Below are 18096 nucleotides of genomic sequence, written 5' to 3' on the forward strand. Positions count from 1 at the left end.
AAGTATGCAGTAATTTGTCCCCCTGGCAACATGTATGGGGAAAATTCTTTTAAGAGCAAAAAACCAAAAGGAGAACTCCTAAAACCCCAACACCCTCACTTCAAGAAGGAAACTGAGATGCTGGAGTGTGTCCAGACAAGGGCAGCAAAGCTGGTGAAGAATCTGGAACACAAGTCCTGTGACAAGTAGCTGGGGGAGCTGGGGTTGTTTAGCCTGGAGAAGAGGAGGCTCAGGGGAGACCTTTGCATTCTCTACAGCTGCCTGAAAGGAGGTTGTAGCCGGGGGGGGGTCAGTGTCTTCTCCTATGCAAACAGTGAAAGGACAAGAGGACACAGTCTTAATCTGCACCAGGGGAGGTTTAGGCTGGGCATTAGGAAGAAGTTCTTCACAGAAAGGGTGATTGGGCATTGGAATGGGCTACCCAGAGAGGTGATGGAGTCACTGTCCCTGGAGATGTTTAACGAAAGACTGGACATGGCACTCAGTGCCATGGTCTAGTTGACAAGGTCTACTTAGGTCATAGGTTTAACTTGATGATCTCAGAGGTCTTTTCCAACCTACTTGATTCTGTGATTTTGTGATTTTTTTGTTGTTGTTTTGACCCTGGATTAGCTATAAGATGTAAAACCATGCCATTTTCTAATTCTTGCATTTCAAGCTGTCCTAAAAGTGAAACAATATTGTTTACCATACATACCTTTTCACCAAATAACTAAAAGATTTGCCTTCTGCAAAACATGCAATGCTTGCATAAGTCCTGGTGCAGTACTGTGTGTTGTAAATCTAGCTCACAGCAATACTTGTCATGCAGCAATGACAAGAGACTTCAGGAAACATGCCACAAACCATACTGGGTGTTCATCAGCGTCTGATCTTGGTGACAACAAAGGGTGGGCTCAGTGCTACACAAAGTGATAGATTTTGACTGAGTGGTGCAAGGTGCTGTGGTACCCATCGCAGTGGGGATGCCTCAAATCCCGCAGCACCATATGTGAAGTCACCAAGCTACTTCAGATGCTATCCATGGTGCCATAAACTATCCAAAAGTTATATAAAACAATGGAATGCAGCAAAAAAACCCTAATCAATGTTATCTATCTTTTATTTACAGAGTATCTTACTCCTTTTACAAATATACCATTAATATAAAAGGAAATAAATGGTTAAATATTATATTGCTGAAGATGAGGAAATAAGGGTCTTTCCGTTATCATTAGGTAATGGCCTTCCTTTATCATTAGTTAATGTGTTATTGCAGCCATTGAATTAGCTTGCATTTTTGTTCCTTTCATTAAAATGTGTTCTAAATAGCTCTCTGCTTTTCCAAGTCTTCTGGCCTAAGCTGGGAAAAGAAAAGGAGATGTAGACATCTTTTTCCATCTCCTGAAACCTCTTCACAAACCTTATGTAGTGCTTTTTGATTGCAATACAAGGAAACTTAAGTTTCTTCCTATATTTTTGATGTATAGAATCCTATTAAGTATGACTAAAAGATAAGGAATAACAGAAATTTTAATTGGGGGTTTGGAGTCAAAAGAATTGTAAAAAATCATCCTTTTTTTTCTTTGTGTTTGGGGTTTTTTTAGCACATTGCGTTGCGTGTTGTAGAGTCAAAATAGCAGAGTTTTCCTGCAATTATTTTCCCCCATTCTGCTCTTAAATTTTACTCTGGATGAGGTGTGGTCAAGAACAGCTAGTTTGCATGAGAAGTTGAAGAGGTTTTGGGTTTGTGGTAGCCTCCCAAATGAGGGGGTAGGATTAGGTGTCTGTTGCTGGTTGAGCAGGGCTGTGATGACAAATAGAGGTGTTAGGGGTACTTTTGAAATCTGGAGAGGACAGAAGCATAAGTGGCCAAATGCTGACTTCTGGTGGGTGTTTTAGATCATGAACAGGAAGCTGTGAGCTGGTACTTAAAGAAAGGGCAGTAAGGATCTGGGTGGGTCAAGAATGAGAAAGAGCTGTCCTTGGAGATTCCAGTAAATATGAGTTCTGGAGCTGGAGGAAGTGGTAGCTTTCACGTAGGAGCATCAGGACACGTGAGATTTGGATACAGAAGCCTGAGTTTTTGCAGTTTAGAGAAATGCAAGAAAAAGGAGACTGTAATGCTCAGGACTGCTTTTGGACTACTGTCTCTTCCCTTGTTCTTGATCTATTTTTTGTGGGAATATGCAACCTAACCTCACTGCCGTTCACTCTGTACCAGGATATCTCAGCTATGCTAACAGACATGCTATCAGTTATACTGTCCCAGAGCAACACGTCATGCTATAGCTCACTTTATGTGGTTATAACACAGTATTTTGTCCTCCCTGAACACGCTCAGGCAATCTGCTGAGTGCTGAAAGTGCTGTTGCAAATTTAGCTACCTTCACTGGGAGTCCTTCACTTTTAAAGTAGAGATTCTCAACAGCGGCAAGATCGTTACATGGAAGTTCTTTTTTCCCGAAAATTTCTTTAGGCTTTGAGGCTTTCTTTCAGCTAAAATATTTCTCATTAAATTTAAGACCTCTGCCTGGCTGCCATGAACTTCCTCTGAAGCCAATGGAAAATGGAAAGCAACCCTTGGGGGCAGAAATGCTTTTAAAGGACATCTGTTCCTAGAATCTTGTCTATTCAGAAAAGCAAGTGGGAAGAGAGCAGACTAATTTAGTTTCTCCTATTAGTCTCACTCTATCCTTCCTTTTCCATAGCACTGATTTTTAGACCCACCTCTTTGATGTTCGTATGTATATTTGTTTAGTAGTCCTGGAGATGATCTGTTAAAACATCTCGTTTGCACATACTTGTCTTGCACTTCCGCAGTGATCAGCTGAGATATAAGATCATCTATGCTGCTAGAGAATATAAAAGAAAATTATTTTCTCTTTTCAAAGTGAAAGAACCTTGATGTTTTGGAAATGAAGGTCAAGAATTTTGTTCCTAAGCTTATAGATAGAGTGGATGTCATTAAAAAGTCAGCATTTACCAAGGCCAGATGTTGATTGTGTTTTCTAATATTGTTGACAAGCATGAGACTTCCTTGAGCAACAGGTCATGACATTTGAGAGCAACTTCCCCATGTAACTCTGGAATTTCGCTTCTGGATCATATTTATAACAAGGTCATAATTTTCACCATGCATCGACACATTTATCCTAGAGGATAACGTTGAGATTATATCTTAGAAATAAAAACTAATAATTTATATCAGGAAGATTACAAAGGGTTAATCAAATGAGTGTAAAATTGCTTTTATAGCCTAATATATGCAACATTTCTTTTACTTTGCTACAGTTCCATGAATCAATTAAACTCCTCTGATAAATGAAAAATTATTTAACTATCAGGTAATATCCAAACTCATTCATCAAAACTCAGCTGCTTAGAAGTACTATGGAATTCTAGGCTTCTTTCCATAAGAAATTATTGCTGTAAAAATTGTTGATGGCATTTAATGATAGCAATACCTAACAAGGAACCAGAATGTGATTAGTTAAATAGTAGATTGTTAAGCATTACTTAGCAAAGGGGACAGTTATTAGGATCAAGTTTAAATTAATTAATTTTAAGTAGTTCATACAGTAATTTATAATTTTTTCCTTCTATCTTTTCTTAATGTGGCCCATGTTTTAATGAAATCTCAAACATCTCATTCACAAACTGTTTATGAACTCAGAATCTAGATTTTGCCACCTGATGATGACAAGCAGAAGGTCCAGCAGGGACTTACTTGTTTTGAAAAATACTAACATAACAACATCAAAGAGATTATTGACAATACCAGGCAGATTAAAGTCTCACTGTCCTCGTGAGACCCCACCTGGAGTAGTATGTCCAGGTCAGAAGTCGTCAGCACAAGATGTGGACCCCTTAGATCAGGTCTGCAGGAGGCCACAAGGTGATCAGAGGGCTGGAGCTCGTCTCCTGTGTTAGAGAAGACAGGCTGAGAGACCTGGGGTTGTTCAGCCTGGAGAAGAGAAGGCACCCTTGCAACCTTTCCATACCTAAAGTGGGCTTTTAAAGAAGAGGGAGAGTGACTTTTTACCTGGACAGGTAGTGATAGGACAAGGGGTGATCAGTTTTCAACTTAGAGATTTAGGTTAAATCTTAGGAAGAAATTCTTGACTGTGAGAGCGGTGAGGCATTGGCACAGGTTGCCCAGAGAAGCTGTGGATGCCCCATCCCTGGATGTGTTCAGGGCCAGGTTGGATGGGGCTTTGAGCAACCTGGTCTAGTGGGAGATGTCCTTGCCGTTGGCAGGGGGTTGGAACTTCATGATCTTTAAGGTCCCTTCCAACACAAGCCATTCTCTGATTCCATGATGAAGTAAAGCATATGCAAAAATCAGAATAACACAGAGCAGGTGTCAGTCATCAGCCTTCCTATAGAGGAAAGGAAGTTTAGTTACATCCAGCAACTAAATGTAGATAGAGAGGCTTTACACCACTTCACTTAATCTATTATATTTGTCTTCATACCTACGGGAACAAAAAAATGCTGCTACAGCTCTTGTTTTTATCATCTAGAACCAAATTAGACCCACTATCAGACTGTTATCTTAATCATAGAATCACTTTGATTGTAATGACTTAATTAACCTCTGAGCACATACCTGCAATAATCTCATACATTTTCATTTTGGTTTTAGCAGTTATAGCATAGTTTCTACATAGTTTACCTCTGGCATGAGGTTACAGAGACATTCCATAGAAGGAACTGAATAGACAGGAAGAAATGAATTGTTTTCTTCTCCAGGGAAATTTCTTAGGATTTTGAAAGAATGCCTGCCTTGAACAAAGATGAAAACAAAACCCATCCTTTTTTTTTTTTTGCTTCACCAGCTCTGTTGCTCTTCTTTGGACATGCTCCAGCAAATTTATTAGGAAAAATTTCTTCACTGAAAAAATTATCAGACATTGGAGCAGGCTGCCCAGGGAAGTGGCTGAGTCACCATCCTTGGGGTATTTAAAGGACATGTAGATGTGGTACTTAGGGACATGGTTTAGCAGTGGACTTGGCAGCATCTGGTTACCAATTGGATTCAATGATCTCAGAGGCCTTTTCCAAAGTAGATGATTCTGTGAATCTAAGGCAGATGCATTGAGGAAGCAAGGCTATGTCTGTGTTGACCGAGATGCGAGAACACATGGAAATGCTTGAGAACAGATCTCCCAAGTATAAGGGTCTCTAAAGCCCATCTGCTCTTGCAGCTGGTGGTGTGAGGGAATACTAGATCATCACGTCAGACATCAAAGGACATGGCCACACAGGGAGATGGATCTCAGTACTCTTTGCTTTTCTAGGCAAAGCCATGATAAAATGTTGGAGATTCCTCCCAGAATGCTCCTCAGGGACTGCATCCAAACTCAGGTTGTGTCCACTCCATGAGGAAGGCTGAGTTCCCTCAAGCACCAGCCTATGGTCATGCTCAGTGTTTGATAAATATAGTCTGAGAAACAAAATCCTGGTTTATGCTTCATCTTGCAGCAGGAGTTGAACCTGTGGCTTTCTCACTCACTGAGTGGTCTGGTTCTTCCAGAGAGGAAACTTCACCATTCACAGAGAAATGTCCAACAGCCCAGGCACATGTCACAGACACTGCTGGACTGACCAGCTCTGCCAGCTCAGCATGAAGTAACCATATGGCCAATATTAGGTATTCAACTGGCACAAATCTACTTTCCCATAAACAGTTTTTGTTAAAGCTACCTTTAAGGAATAAATATAAAAACTACATATTTACCACATGAAACCAAATCTTGTCTGGGGTATTAATTAATTTCTGCACTGATCTGCAAGGGAAAGTTCTAAAATATGATTTACAGAGGTTCTGAGAACTCTGGTGTACCATGTTTGAGATTTTAATTTTTTGTATTCAAGGCAAAGTACTGAGCTTTTCTTAGGTTTATTTATTTTCCTGTAATGTTAATCAATACATTTAAAACAAAACATGAAGACTAGCATGCCCTTGGTGTGAAAGCATACTGAAGAGGGCTCAGTGTGGTGTTACAGTCCCAGTCCTCCAAAATGGGAAATGTGTTGTAATAAAACAATTTTTAGAGCTTCATGTAGTTGCTCTGAGCACCTTATTAATTTATTTTTCTTTAGCTGAACGTGGGATATTTCAATCTTTTGTAAAACTATATCAATCCTTTGAAGATAAAAGGTCTCTTGATGCCTAACACCCTGATGAAAACCAGATTACAAGTAGCAGATTTTATCTATGAAGAAAGATTTTTAGTTACTTTGGTTTGTGCTTTAGCTCTGTTTTTTGTTCCTGTTGACCTAGACACTGTCTTTTAGTAAAGTTCAATGTTAATAGCCAGGAGGATTGATGATGTTTAAATACAGCAAAGATTTAAAATTTCATACCATCTAGGTAGCAGAGCCACAGATTCTCTGCTTGTGCTAAGACATTTGATTACAACAGATCTATGATGCTTTATATGGAGTAAGATTTGGACCCGGGTGAGTGGGTTTGTGAGTCTCATACAAATTACTGTCTTCAGTGTCCTAATTGATTCCATCTGTAGTTTTACACCCTTTCCTTTTTTCTTCCTCTTTCCTTTGTAGTCAGAGCTACCTTCAAACTGCAAGTGACGTGCCTGGGGGTCACAACCTGGATCCCTCTGCAAACTACAATTCCCCAAAGTTTCGCTCAAGGAATCAGAGCTATATGAGAGCAGTGAGCACGCTCAGTCAGGCCAGCTGTGTTAGTCAGGTGGGAAATTCTTGTTATAACTTTTCTTATAGGTTAACTGCAGATATGAGAGTTGTTACTAGTGGATGGTTTTAGTTTTTGGGGTTTTTTAAAATTAATATCAAACTGAGGATGTGAATTGTCGAAGTAATTGAGTTCTAAGGAATATTACTCAGAACTTCAAGAAAAATACTGAATGCTAGAGGTGAAGAGATATTACTACACATAATATTTTCCATTTATTTTCATTAAAAATATAAATACAAGTGTTTTTCTTTTCAGTCCATATTAAATATTTAAATGTTAAGAAGATTCAGACTGAACATGAGGAGTACACTCCTACAATACTCATCCTCTGAAAATACCTGCTCTGATTTCAGTAAATGTGGATTGGCAGATTAAGATAGAGATTGAAAAAAATTATGCTCCAAAGGAGCAGTGATTCATCCTAAACCAAATCACTCACTCTTCTTGGGTGAAAGAATAAGTCCCATAAAAAATTCTATGTGTGGCGTCTTCTGAAAAGGTACAGGTTTCCTTCCTACTGGTTTTATGTCTATTAGTTAGTGCTAACTTGTGATAAAGTGAGGTTTGAATCAGACCTGAAGTGCAAGCAGCCATAAGAAGTATGTTCATGTTCTGTTTAGCAGAGGACTTTACATAAAATTCCCAATGTTTCTGATGTTTATAGGTCCTGAATTTTCTTTCCAGTGTTGTTTAATGACAGATGGGCCCTGCCCTCGCCTCAGACATGTTACTTAATATTTCTTTGACCATTTAGTGAGCCACCTAAGGGTATACTTACACAATGGTTATGTTAAAAGGGAAATCTTTTTAAAGCAATTTTATATTCATTCATATTAGATTTGTACTGCATGGCTATTCAGGCCTGGATTCAACTCATCTAATTTGAGGCTTTTAACTGAGGCAACAACTAAAGCTCCCTCTGTAGTTAATGGAGCGAGTTTCTTCCAGGACAGTGCACATCCCTAGTGGGCTAAGAGCCCTCCAGAAATGCTTGTCAGTCTCCACTGACTGAAGAGAGCTGGCAGGAGCAAGTCACTTGACTAATGCCCTTCAGTCAAATTCCTTAATTTCTGTGAAGTAATCCTAAATATAATCTTATGTGACACGCATTGGCATTAGAAACAGTCAGTCATTTTCCAAACCTTTCACTATTTTTTTTTTCACAGCTCCCTTGTGAAAACTGTTCCCATCATTCTCATGCCTTGGTTTTTATTATGCTGGTTTGGTTATTTTTTGTTTTTATTATATTCTGCTTTTGAGAAAGTTTCACATGGATTAGATCCTGCATTCAAAGCAAATGCTGTTGGCCACCACCTAACAGTGTTACCGCATAGAACTATTCCAATGTCTTCTGCCTCTATGACCATGTCCGTGCACGGAGATGTTCACTGAGCTGTCCATAAGGACTAATTGCTTTCAGTAGTGGTTAAAATTCTTCATTCCAGTGTGCATTACCTGGAAGGCTTCCACAATAGATTTCATTTGCAGGTAGATTGCTCAATTGGCCAGATTAACTAAACCTGCTGAATGTAGTTCCTTACTTTTTCAGTGTTCACTAACCTATGGAACTTTGTGTTAGCCACACACTTCCTGCCTCACAGTCCACCTGTTTCCAGACCATTAATAAATGCATTTAATAGATATTACCCAAAGCAAATGTATAAAAATATCAAGTTCTGAACATTTGCTGTTTCCTGCTCTTTTGCCATGACACCATCCTCTTCTTGTACCAGCTACATAATAGAAGTTTGTATAATTTGTGGCATTTTTTGTGCCTTTTTGTTGTGAGATCCTTCCTTTTTCACACCTGATGAAGGGTAGGCTCAAGAAGAATGCTGACTTCCATGGTTTATATTTTTAATTTAAGTTTAAAAACTTTTAATTTTCTATTGTCAATAACCTTAGTTTGAACGAAGTGGTTAAGACTTACAGAGTTTATGGACTAAATTACCATATATTTCCTGATCAACAATATTGTAAAATAGTTCAGAGTAAGATTTTTTTAATCTCTTTGAGATTGCATTAGCCTACTTAACTTTATTAAAAGCAAATTTTATGAAGGGTAATGTAATTCCTTTCAGAAGAGTTTTAGTAGTCGAAATGTCTTAACACAAAATTAAAATACCAGTTATTCATAATCATCAGAACTTCTGTATAAAATTTCCATTTACTTAACCAAAATCCTAAAACATTTGAAATATTTGCAGGGACTCTCTTTCCATAAGAATAAAGCACTAAGAGCACTTAGCAGCTGTAGAGGAAAATTAATATCAACTGGATGTGACATTTAGTGATGCTATAAATTTAATCTGTAAAATTATTCATACTGATTCTGACTTCTAGCACTCATTTTTTAGAAAAAAATTATTTTCAGAAAGACGTGCAATTATCTGTTCAGAGTTAATTTCCTATCTGATTTTGGATAAACACAATATTAAATTATTCAGGTTAAATACAGGTTGTTAAGGCTGACTTCAGTGAAGGATTAAAAAATGCTGTAGGCAGAATTAAGGCACTAATCTTCAAGACAGCAACATAGGGCTACCTACCGAGAGAGTGCCCAAGCCTGGCCACTCTGCCTAAGCCCTGTTTATCATGGGAATTGCCTCTGAAAAAGGCACAGTGTTGTATCATGCCCAGCCTGCAAAGGGTTAGCAGGTAAATGCTGGGTACTGCCCAAGCCCTGCAGGGAGCTGCAGGATGCTGCTGAAATACCCCAAGGGGACACCCTGGTAGAGGGTACAGGAGGCACAGCTCTGCCAGACAGAGTTCTACAGGCTGGGAGAAGTATCAGATTTTATATAGTGCTGCTGAAGAAAAGGTTCTTCCATGGTAGTGAATGGCTAAGCCAGATAACCAGGGAGTGAGGTTGGCTTGGGTCCCTTCTCAGCTATGCCAAAAGATATTAAATGTAACATTAATGTATGGCATGTGTGATGCACTTAATATATACATGTAAACAGCTGATGTCAGTTAAACAATGTGAATGTGATCAGAAGGGATTACTACATTTTAACTATTTGCTAAAACAGTTCTTCATCAATGTACAGGTGTCCATTTGAGATGTTGAGGCCGTGATGATCACAAAAAAGCAAGTCAAAAATCAAATGCATTGTTGTTGTTTATTCAGATGAGTGAAGCAGAGGTTAATGGGCAATTTGAATCGGTGTGTGAATCAGTGTTTAGTGAAGTTGAAGCTCAGGCAATGGATGCCCTTGACCTCCCGGGATGTTTCCGAACAAGAAGCCACAGTTACTTGCGTGCCATTCAGGCAGGCTATTCCCAAGATGATGAATGTATACCTGCGCTGACATCTTCCAACATCACCTCAACCATCAGGTCAACCACAGGTAAGCAAAGGTCCACTGACCCTTCCGCTGCACTGCATGTAAAAATATACCAGCTTGTTTTCTGAAAGGATGTTTGACACTGGAAACATTTTCCCTGTGTAGAGATAATGTTTGATACCAATATTCTTAAGTCTGTAATACTGTACCATTGTGGCTGCATCTTGGAATAAGCTCCTTCTGAGAAGAATCGTGCATGCATAGTATAATGGACCTGGATTTTTGACCTCCATTTCACATACATAGAGTTATCTAGGTGCAAATATAAAAATGCAAGTGCAAATGGTATAATTTCAATATTATTAGACATGAATGAGGTTTATCTATCAAGTAATTGATCTTCTAAATGAGATTACTTGTGCTAATTTTAATTTAGGTTGTTAAAGCACCAAAAAAAAAAAAGAGAAGCAAGATTAAAAATATTTGGTCTAAATACTCGAAGGCAGTTAATTTAAAAGGTAATTAATTACTTTTAGGGCAGGTGTAACCAATTGTATCAATGCACTGAATTGTAAACGTTTTGGCAAGTTTCACACATCTGATATTTCTCATCAGTAGCCGTTAGCATTCATTGTTATAACACTCACTGTTAAGGTCTTTTAACATTCTTCTGGCAACTTTCTTTTCTCTTATTAGTTGCTTAGCAAAGATGATAGCTTTATTCATTTTAGAATATTAGCATGTATTTGTAGAGAAAAGATTACACAGAGAGCAGTTAAATAATTAAAATGAAATCTATAGGAAATATGTATTCTTTGTAAACTGATTCCAATTCACTTCTATGTTTCCAGTTATGTTAATGTCAGTTCCTAATTATAATATTGTCCTTGCCAGATACTATTAAGTTGTAACGCAGGCTACCCATCTGCAAAAGGTAAAAGTGAGCTCAAAGCATATAGTATAGAAATACTTTTTAAATTATTTGCTTGACATACGTGTTGTATAACAGAACAGTGGGAGCTTAGAAAGGAAGCTGCAGTTGAATAACATACATTTGCATTCCAGAAGTAGCATAAAATGTTATTTTATCTTAAGCATAGTATTTTAATTGTTATATAAAATTTTGGGTAAAACTAGAAATTGTTGCTCACAGTGCCCCCTCTAGGAATGTTTCTGTCCTTTGATTAATAGAGATGCTATCATGATATAAAATCAGATCTTATTGCTACCCCAAAGACTAATTTTCGTCTTTATCATACATTACTGTGTGGTCGTTATGAAGACACCTTCCATGGCAAAAGACAAAAATAGATACTTATTTTGGAGTCTGACTCCAAGTACTGTATTGGAATATTTTCAGGATTACCTTGGTTACCAAGTGGACTGATTTTAACTTAAGCTGTCTTGAGTTTATATGCTAGATAAGCCCAAAATTCTCACTGAAAAGAATTTATTTTCCCTAGAGTGACAAAGCTGAATAATAGAATATTTTTGGGAAAATAAAAGATTAGGTAACAAATATGTTTGCATCACAGTGTTTTCATACTTATGAAAAATGTTTTGCATTGATTAGTAGCCTGCTGGTTAAATACTGTGGTTCTGAAAACTTTAACCTTCATTTCACACGTAATTTCTTCCTCATCTCAGAAGTTACTTATCAGATAGATTTTCTTGCCCACAAATGTAATTCTTCTTCTTTGTGGGCAAGTGATATTGACAATCTGAAGAAATAAGATTATTTGAGGTGTTTTCCTGATCCAAAATTTCCAAGCCTATAGACTGTATACAGTTCTGAGTGTGGTCTTATATTTAAAATATCATCTCTGTGCCCCCGAGCAAGTTTGTCCTCAGCTTCTACATAAGGTAAATACACAAATCAGAAATAATTATCTGATATACGAGAAGAGTAAGGATTATGTGATTCACTTTTAATGGGAAATTTCAGTTGCCAAATAAGTTCTTGTTTTTAAAACCCTAAGGGTGACTCTTCCATTTTTCTCTCTTCAGCCTCTGTCACTTTGAAGGGAGATGCTTCATTTCTTATCATTAGTATAATTCAAAAAAAAAAATCTTACTTTTCCATCCCTCTCTGAAAATTGTAAAAGAAGCAGTTGCCTGAAATGTGAAAATGGTGTTGGAAGATATTTGACATTTATACGGTGTTCATTCTAATAAATGTCAAAAAGGCCAGTGTTTCACATCAGCTTTTAGTTCCAATTCAGTCTTTTGAATTCTTATGAAAATTACATTAATTTCTTTTTTGGTTCTGATGTAACAAATTCTTCTTGGCAAAGAAACTAAAGGAATTCTTTAGAAAATTAACACTAATTTCAATTTAATTATCCCATTCAATTTTAGTGATATAGGTCATGATTACCTCTTACCATTATTGTAAGGCAATTAATTCATAACACATAGGCTTAGCTAAAAATTAATTCTTGTAACTAAAAATGTAAACCTAAAATAAAGTAGTAGTATTTGATCTATGAATTCAATTACAAAGGTATAGAATATATATTTAGAGCATGCAGTTTGCTAAACTATTCCAAGATGCATTAACAGCTTTCAGAAGGTAGAAAGGTTGCACCTATAACAAATATTATGAGGGACATTATTAATGGACTCTGCTAATGGGGCTTTCTAATAGATGGAAAAAGAACTACTGGTGTTGGGCTCTTCTTAACTGGATACAACTTTACAGAGAAAGCCCAATGAAACATTGGTGCTAAAGAACACAACTTCTGCACAGATCCATGTAGTTTAATTATTTGTGGAACCAGTCTTCTCCGCCTCTGAAGGAGACTGTGACAAGGCATAGGGCACTCCCTGTTAGCCCAGGTGTAAATGAATGAGACAAGTGACAGTGCGAAGGAGGCAGCCAGCACTGCAGGCCCACAGTAAGCTAGACCCGGGCTCTGTGTGACCCCTGCTGAGACTCATTTCGTTGAGGTTAGGGCACTTCTAGCCATCATGTTTCATTTTTTGAAGAGATAATGAACTCAGTAAAAGACACTTGATGTTAAAAGCCCTGAATGACAGCATATGCTTTCTGTCTCTGAACCGTATCCAGTCACAGCTGTCAGATGCACAGCTGAGAAAATACAGCTCCAGCTGCTGCTGCCTCCCACCTCGTTCCTCCACCACAGACAACATGTAATTTCCTGAATGGGAAGTCACTGAGTGCAGTAGTCATCCTAAATGCTACTGACTTACAGCTCTGCTACTCCTGCAAGCAATGCTTCACTTTTCAGGAAGAGTTCATAAAAACTGGGTTACTTTCCCAGGCAGTACCAGCCCGCTTCCCTGTTGTCTAAGCAATCATCATGCTGTCAGCTCAGCAGGCTCCTTCCCAGTGACGCTTGGGGAGTGTGGCACAGTGCTGCGGGAAGCAAAGGCTGCCGGAGGTGTTGGGGCTGTGTCACCACCAGCTGAGCCCGCAGGGAGCCCTGACTGTGGAGTCCTGCTGGGAAATGGAGTGCAAGGTCGGGAGCAGTGCGGCAGTAACACGTTATCCCACCTGCAACACCTGGCTTCTCTTACTGAAAAGTAGTTCAGATATCGTGGTACAACACTTGACTGGACTATGAAAACATAACCAACAAGGACATCTGGAAGATATTAATCGCTCCCTCCCTTGTTTCCTCTTTGTCTGAGGTCAACTTATTTTTGTTACAAGTTCTGTATGTAGAAAGAGTCCTTTATATTACTCACTCTATATGTTAGAGACTATTTCAGGGTGTTTCCTCACAGGTTTTTTAGTTTGGTTTTGTTGTGAATGCAGAAATACTGAATTGCAATGGTAATGGAGGTAGCAGTTAGGATGGTCTCTTGTGAAGCAGATGAACAAGCTAAAATCCCTTCCCTGAGAGAGAGAGAGTACCTTCCTATTTGTACTTCTGGCCAACTTGAACACCAGCTTATCATCTGTTCAGATGTGCAGGCACACGTATTTTCTTCTGATGACATTATTATACGTTGTATAAAACACTTCTATTTTTATTGAGAGAAACACTGCCTCTCTGGGCCACTGCTCAGGATGTTCACCCATCAGGTGAAATATTCTGCTCGATGTATATTGCTTTTATAGTCAAATTGAAACAGCTAAGCCAGAAATACTAAATATGTGACTCAATCAGTTGTATGAAATCCTTCTCTACCAACAAGCACAGACTAAGTGGCCTCGGTTAAGTTCTTTGGTTTTTAGTCTGATGAATAAAAGAGAGGATCATTTTCAGTTTCTTAAAACTATTTCATGTTTTCCTCTAACCCAAGTTTTTGGTTACAACAGTATTTTTTTGACTCGATTAATGATAAAAAAAATCCACCTAGCTATGGACCTCAGCACAATGGAGACTTGGGCAGGGTACATAGAGGCATCCTGGATTTCTGTCCTATGTTAAATGTCAGTCTAAAGTAATTTCTTCCACTTCAGGGATTGCCTGATAATCTTGAGAGAAACTTAGCATGGAAGCATTGCTGGATTTAGGGATTGTAGTTACTAGCCTTAAGTTGCCAGTATACTGCATAATTTTTTAAAATTCTTCTAGAAAATGTAGCATAATGCAAATCTGTCAGATTTTTCCAACCTCAATGATTCTCTCCGTTGTACATGCACCTCCTTTTATCTGATTCATAGTAGGTAGGTCAACTAAGCTCATGCTTGCTAAAGACTTCGCTGAAGAAGATGAAAAGTAGAGAACTGTCTTTTGGCCATATTAGTTTTCTCAGTCAGCTGGATTCTGCTTGGCAATGAGTAAATTCAGATAATTCCGCATTTACTGAACTATTGAGCACTAATTCCAAACCAATTAATTCAAACAAGGTCACATTGGATGTGGGAGGTTTCAATTAGAGCTCCTACAATTACTCAGGATGCCTGAGGAACTGCAGGTTTCCCTTGTCCTGACTTCAAGCTATTTTCAGCTTTTCATTTTCAAGGAAAGGCCTAGTAGGGTGAATTTTTACAGCCCATGTTTGATATTTAGCTACAAAAAAATCTCATGGTCAGTGAACTGATTGCACAGTCATATACTTACAAAAATAAATGGATGATAATATGATGTTTCACAGAGAAATTGTACTGTTCCATAGCATAGCTACCCATTCAGACCCTGAAAGGACTGATTTACTGGTTGCTATCTGAACACTAATAACATTAGTTATTGTTTTTAGGTTTTGCTGATTTGTTGGGTTTTTTCAATATATGAGGATACCAAAGGTGGGCAAAAGCCATGGTGCTACTACATATGACACCCCTCCCATGAGAAAAACATAAGAGAGTCAGGACTGCTCAGAGTGGGGAGGAGAAAGCTCAGAGGGAATTTTATAAATGTGTATAAATATAAAAATTGAGAAAATAATGCTCTCAGTTCTTAAAAGAATAATGGTTTATGAGCAACAGATGTGTGATTTTCTTTTATTTCCTCAAGTATGAGATACTTCATCCAGGTGGCTGTTTGGATCTTAATCTGATGTACTATGGCTAGGAAAGCCCAGCCAAATGGGGGAAAACATATGCATGAAGTTACATCTCCACAATTTCTGTTCTGTCTATAGAAGTAAATGCTCAGTCTGAGAGGATTTTATTGGTATCCATTGCTTAATAATAGCTAGCAGTGGAATCCACAACAGGTACGTTTAAAAACACAAAACATTGAGTCCAAATAAGATATAGAAGGCTGTGTTCTCAATCATAATTTATTATGTTGACTTTCCTTAATTACTGTTGGGGCTCCATGGAATTATCTGACACTCCAGCTCTCTGCAGGAAACACACTAGCTATCTGTGGGAGCACTTGGGCATCCTAAGTTAATCCTTTGATGCTGTGCCAACTTGTGTTCCTGTGCTGTGAGAATAAATCTTATCCTAACAAATGATGAGCCCAGTTCTACACTTGGATATGCACACATAATTTTCATTGCTCTGGGCGTATCTGGAGGGCATAATTAGTCTTTAATTTTTTTAAACATATTGAAGTTCTGCTGCTAGGCTGACACCGCTGTTCTCTAGCAGCTCTACATGGTGGAAATGGCCCAGGGAGTCACTGGGATGAAGGTGACACAAACACTTTGGTTCAAGGAGTTTGACAGAGGATGGCCAAGGGGCTGTCACAACTGTTCACAACTCTGGGATTCCTGGAGATGGAGTAAGGCTGTGCTAATCAGGGCTGCCTGGCCTCTTCAGGCTGATGAGGCATGAAAGCAGTTGGAGCAGTAGCCAGGAGCTTTTTATAATTTTCATTCTCCCTGGTACAGATTATCTTCAGAGTCAAAGATAAAAATGAAGTCACCGTCTTCCATCTATGGTTAGTTTAAAAATGTATAATGCGTGTTTTCTCTCTTTGCTCCTGCTGTTCTGTGCTTGACAAAATTCCTCTGTAATCCACTGGATTTGCCAGACAGCTGGTCCTTTTTTTATTAAAAAGGATACCTATGCTCCCTCCCCTGGCAGAATTTGGTTCTCAAAGCTAGTCTGTTCACAGAGGTGTTTCTCAGCTATGTTTTCTTTATGGTATTATATGGTAAAAAAAAAAAGATAAGAATTTATCAGAAAAATATAGCATGCAGAGAAGGAGATTCACTGCTAAGTGTTTTGAACCCCTTCCTGACATGGTAGAAACTGACAGTGGCAGATGTAAATCTCAGCCCGGATATTTACCCTGAGGTTGCCAGAGAGCTTTGTCCTCTGGTGGGTCTGTGCAGCTAGGGGAAGTACACAGGGTGGGTGATCATGGAAACACCTGTATATCATGCTTCTTTGCAGTGAAAAAGAAGGAAGGACCCTGCCCGTGCTTCTCCTTCTGGGTTCCTCTGTGAAAGAAAATAACCTCTAAGAGTCTTCTCAGAAGTTCTGCATGTATTCAGGTTTTTGTTGGAGGTATATATGTCAGAGCCATAATGGTGATATGTGCACTAGAACTACATTCCTTGCTGTGCTAGGTATACAAACATCATTTGATTCATTTCTGCTTCAGGAAACTTATTCAGACTCACATCTACCCTAGAAAGACAATTGATAAACCTGGTACTTAAAATGTACTTGAAAGATTTTTTCCAGAGCATCAGAGAAAATAAAGATACTAAAATTGGTGACATTCTTAGGGCATAACCTGACAGAATTAGCCTATGACTAGACAGGTTAGTTGAACTGTGTTGGGTTAGCCTCCAGGTCAAGTCAACTAAACAGATGCTTTTGTGCAATCTAGTAGTCTAAGGTCCCATGACAATAAACTCTGATTAGTTCAAAGACAATTGGTTGGTACCATCTGAGACATTTGAGATGTCTACACAGGACCTAGAAGAGAATCGCTTCATTCTGGACAAGAAACTGTTGTCTAGGCAGTCTTTGACTCAGACTGAATATGATGTATGGATCCTGTTGTGCACCAATAGAGGTCGACAAACCTCAACCTACACTGAGGTGTTTATTGTCACCTAATAGCACTTTGATAGTTCCCAACAAAGTCTTACTTGCTGTAAGGTCAAGGTTCAGTCTCAGTATACAGTCCATTAAAATATACCCACTGGAAACCACAACACCAGAGCAATGCCAGCAGCACATTACTCCTCCTCAAGGGCAACTAGAGGACATCCAGGGTTCGGGGAGATACTGAGTTTGAAGTGAGTAACCTATCACTTGGCCTTCTGAGAATGAAAACAGCATATCAAGGACACATCAACAAGTCATGATTTTTATGTACATTTCTTTACCTTTTGGGACTCTCCTGTGTCCAGAACAATACATATCTTTCCATTCTCTGTCTCCTTCCCCCAGTCAAAGAAATTATACAAATTTCAGTCATAAAAGTTCATCTCACATGATACATATATCTAAAAAGTAGGTGTCAAAGGCAATCACATTAATATGCAATTATAGACAATAGATATATATGTCCTTTTTGACTTGTACCCATTATTAAAGTGGTCCCCTGGACATCCCTGTTTCTCTCTGTTGTCTATTAAAATAGTCTACAATGACAGCATTGCATAGCTAGCTAACTTTCATAAATCTAGGGCAAGAGTTAAACCTATTCAAATTGCATGATAGGATTAAAACAAAGCTTAAATTCTGGTCCCACTGAAAACAAGGATAACTGAGATAGC

The 18096-nt window shown here is 38.5% G+C and overlaps 1 protein-coding gene across 1 annotated transcript in view; it reads left to right on the plus strand.

Annotated features, from left to right (window-relative positions):
- The window catches only part of DLGAP2 (DLG associated protein 2), a 459534-nt gene that overhangs the window by 396660 nt on the left and 44778 nt on the right, over window positions 1-18096 (plus strand). Inside the window, 2 exon segments of the mRNA XM_032104583.1 lie at window positions 6553-6700; window positions 9837-10056. Of these exon segments, the coding sequence (XP_031960474.1) occupies window positions 6553-6700; window positions 9837-10056 (368 nt within the window).

This window comes from Corvus moneduloides, chromosome 3 (genome assembly GCF_009650955.1).
Source record: "Corvus moneduloides isolate bCorMon1 chromosome 3, bCorMon1.pri, whole genome shotgun sequence".
In the NCBI taxonomy this organism is placed as follows: domain Eukaryota; kingdom Metazoa; phylum Chordata; class Aves; order Passeriformes; family Corvidae; genus Corvus; species Corvus moneduloides.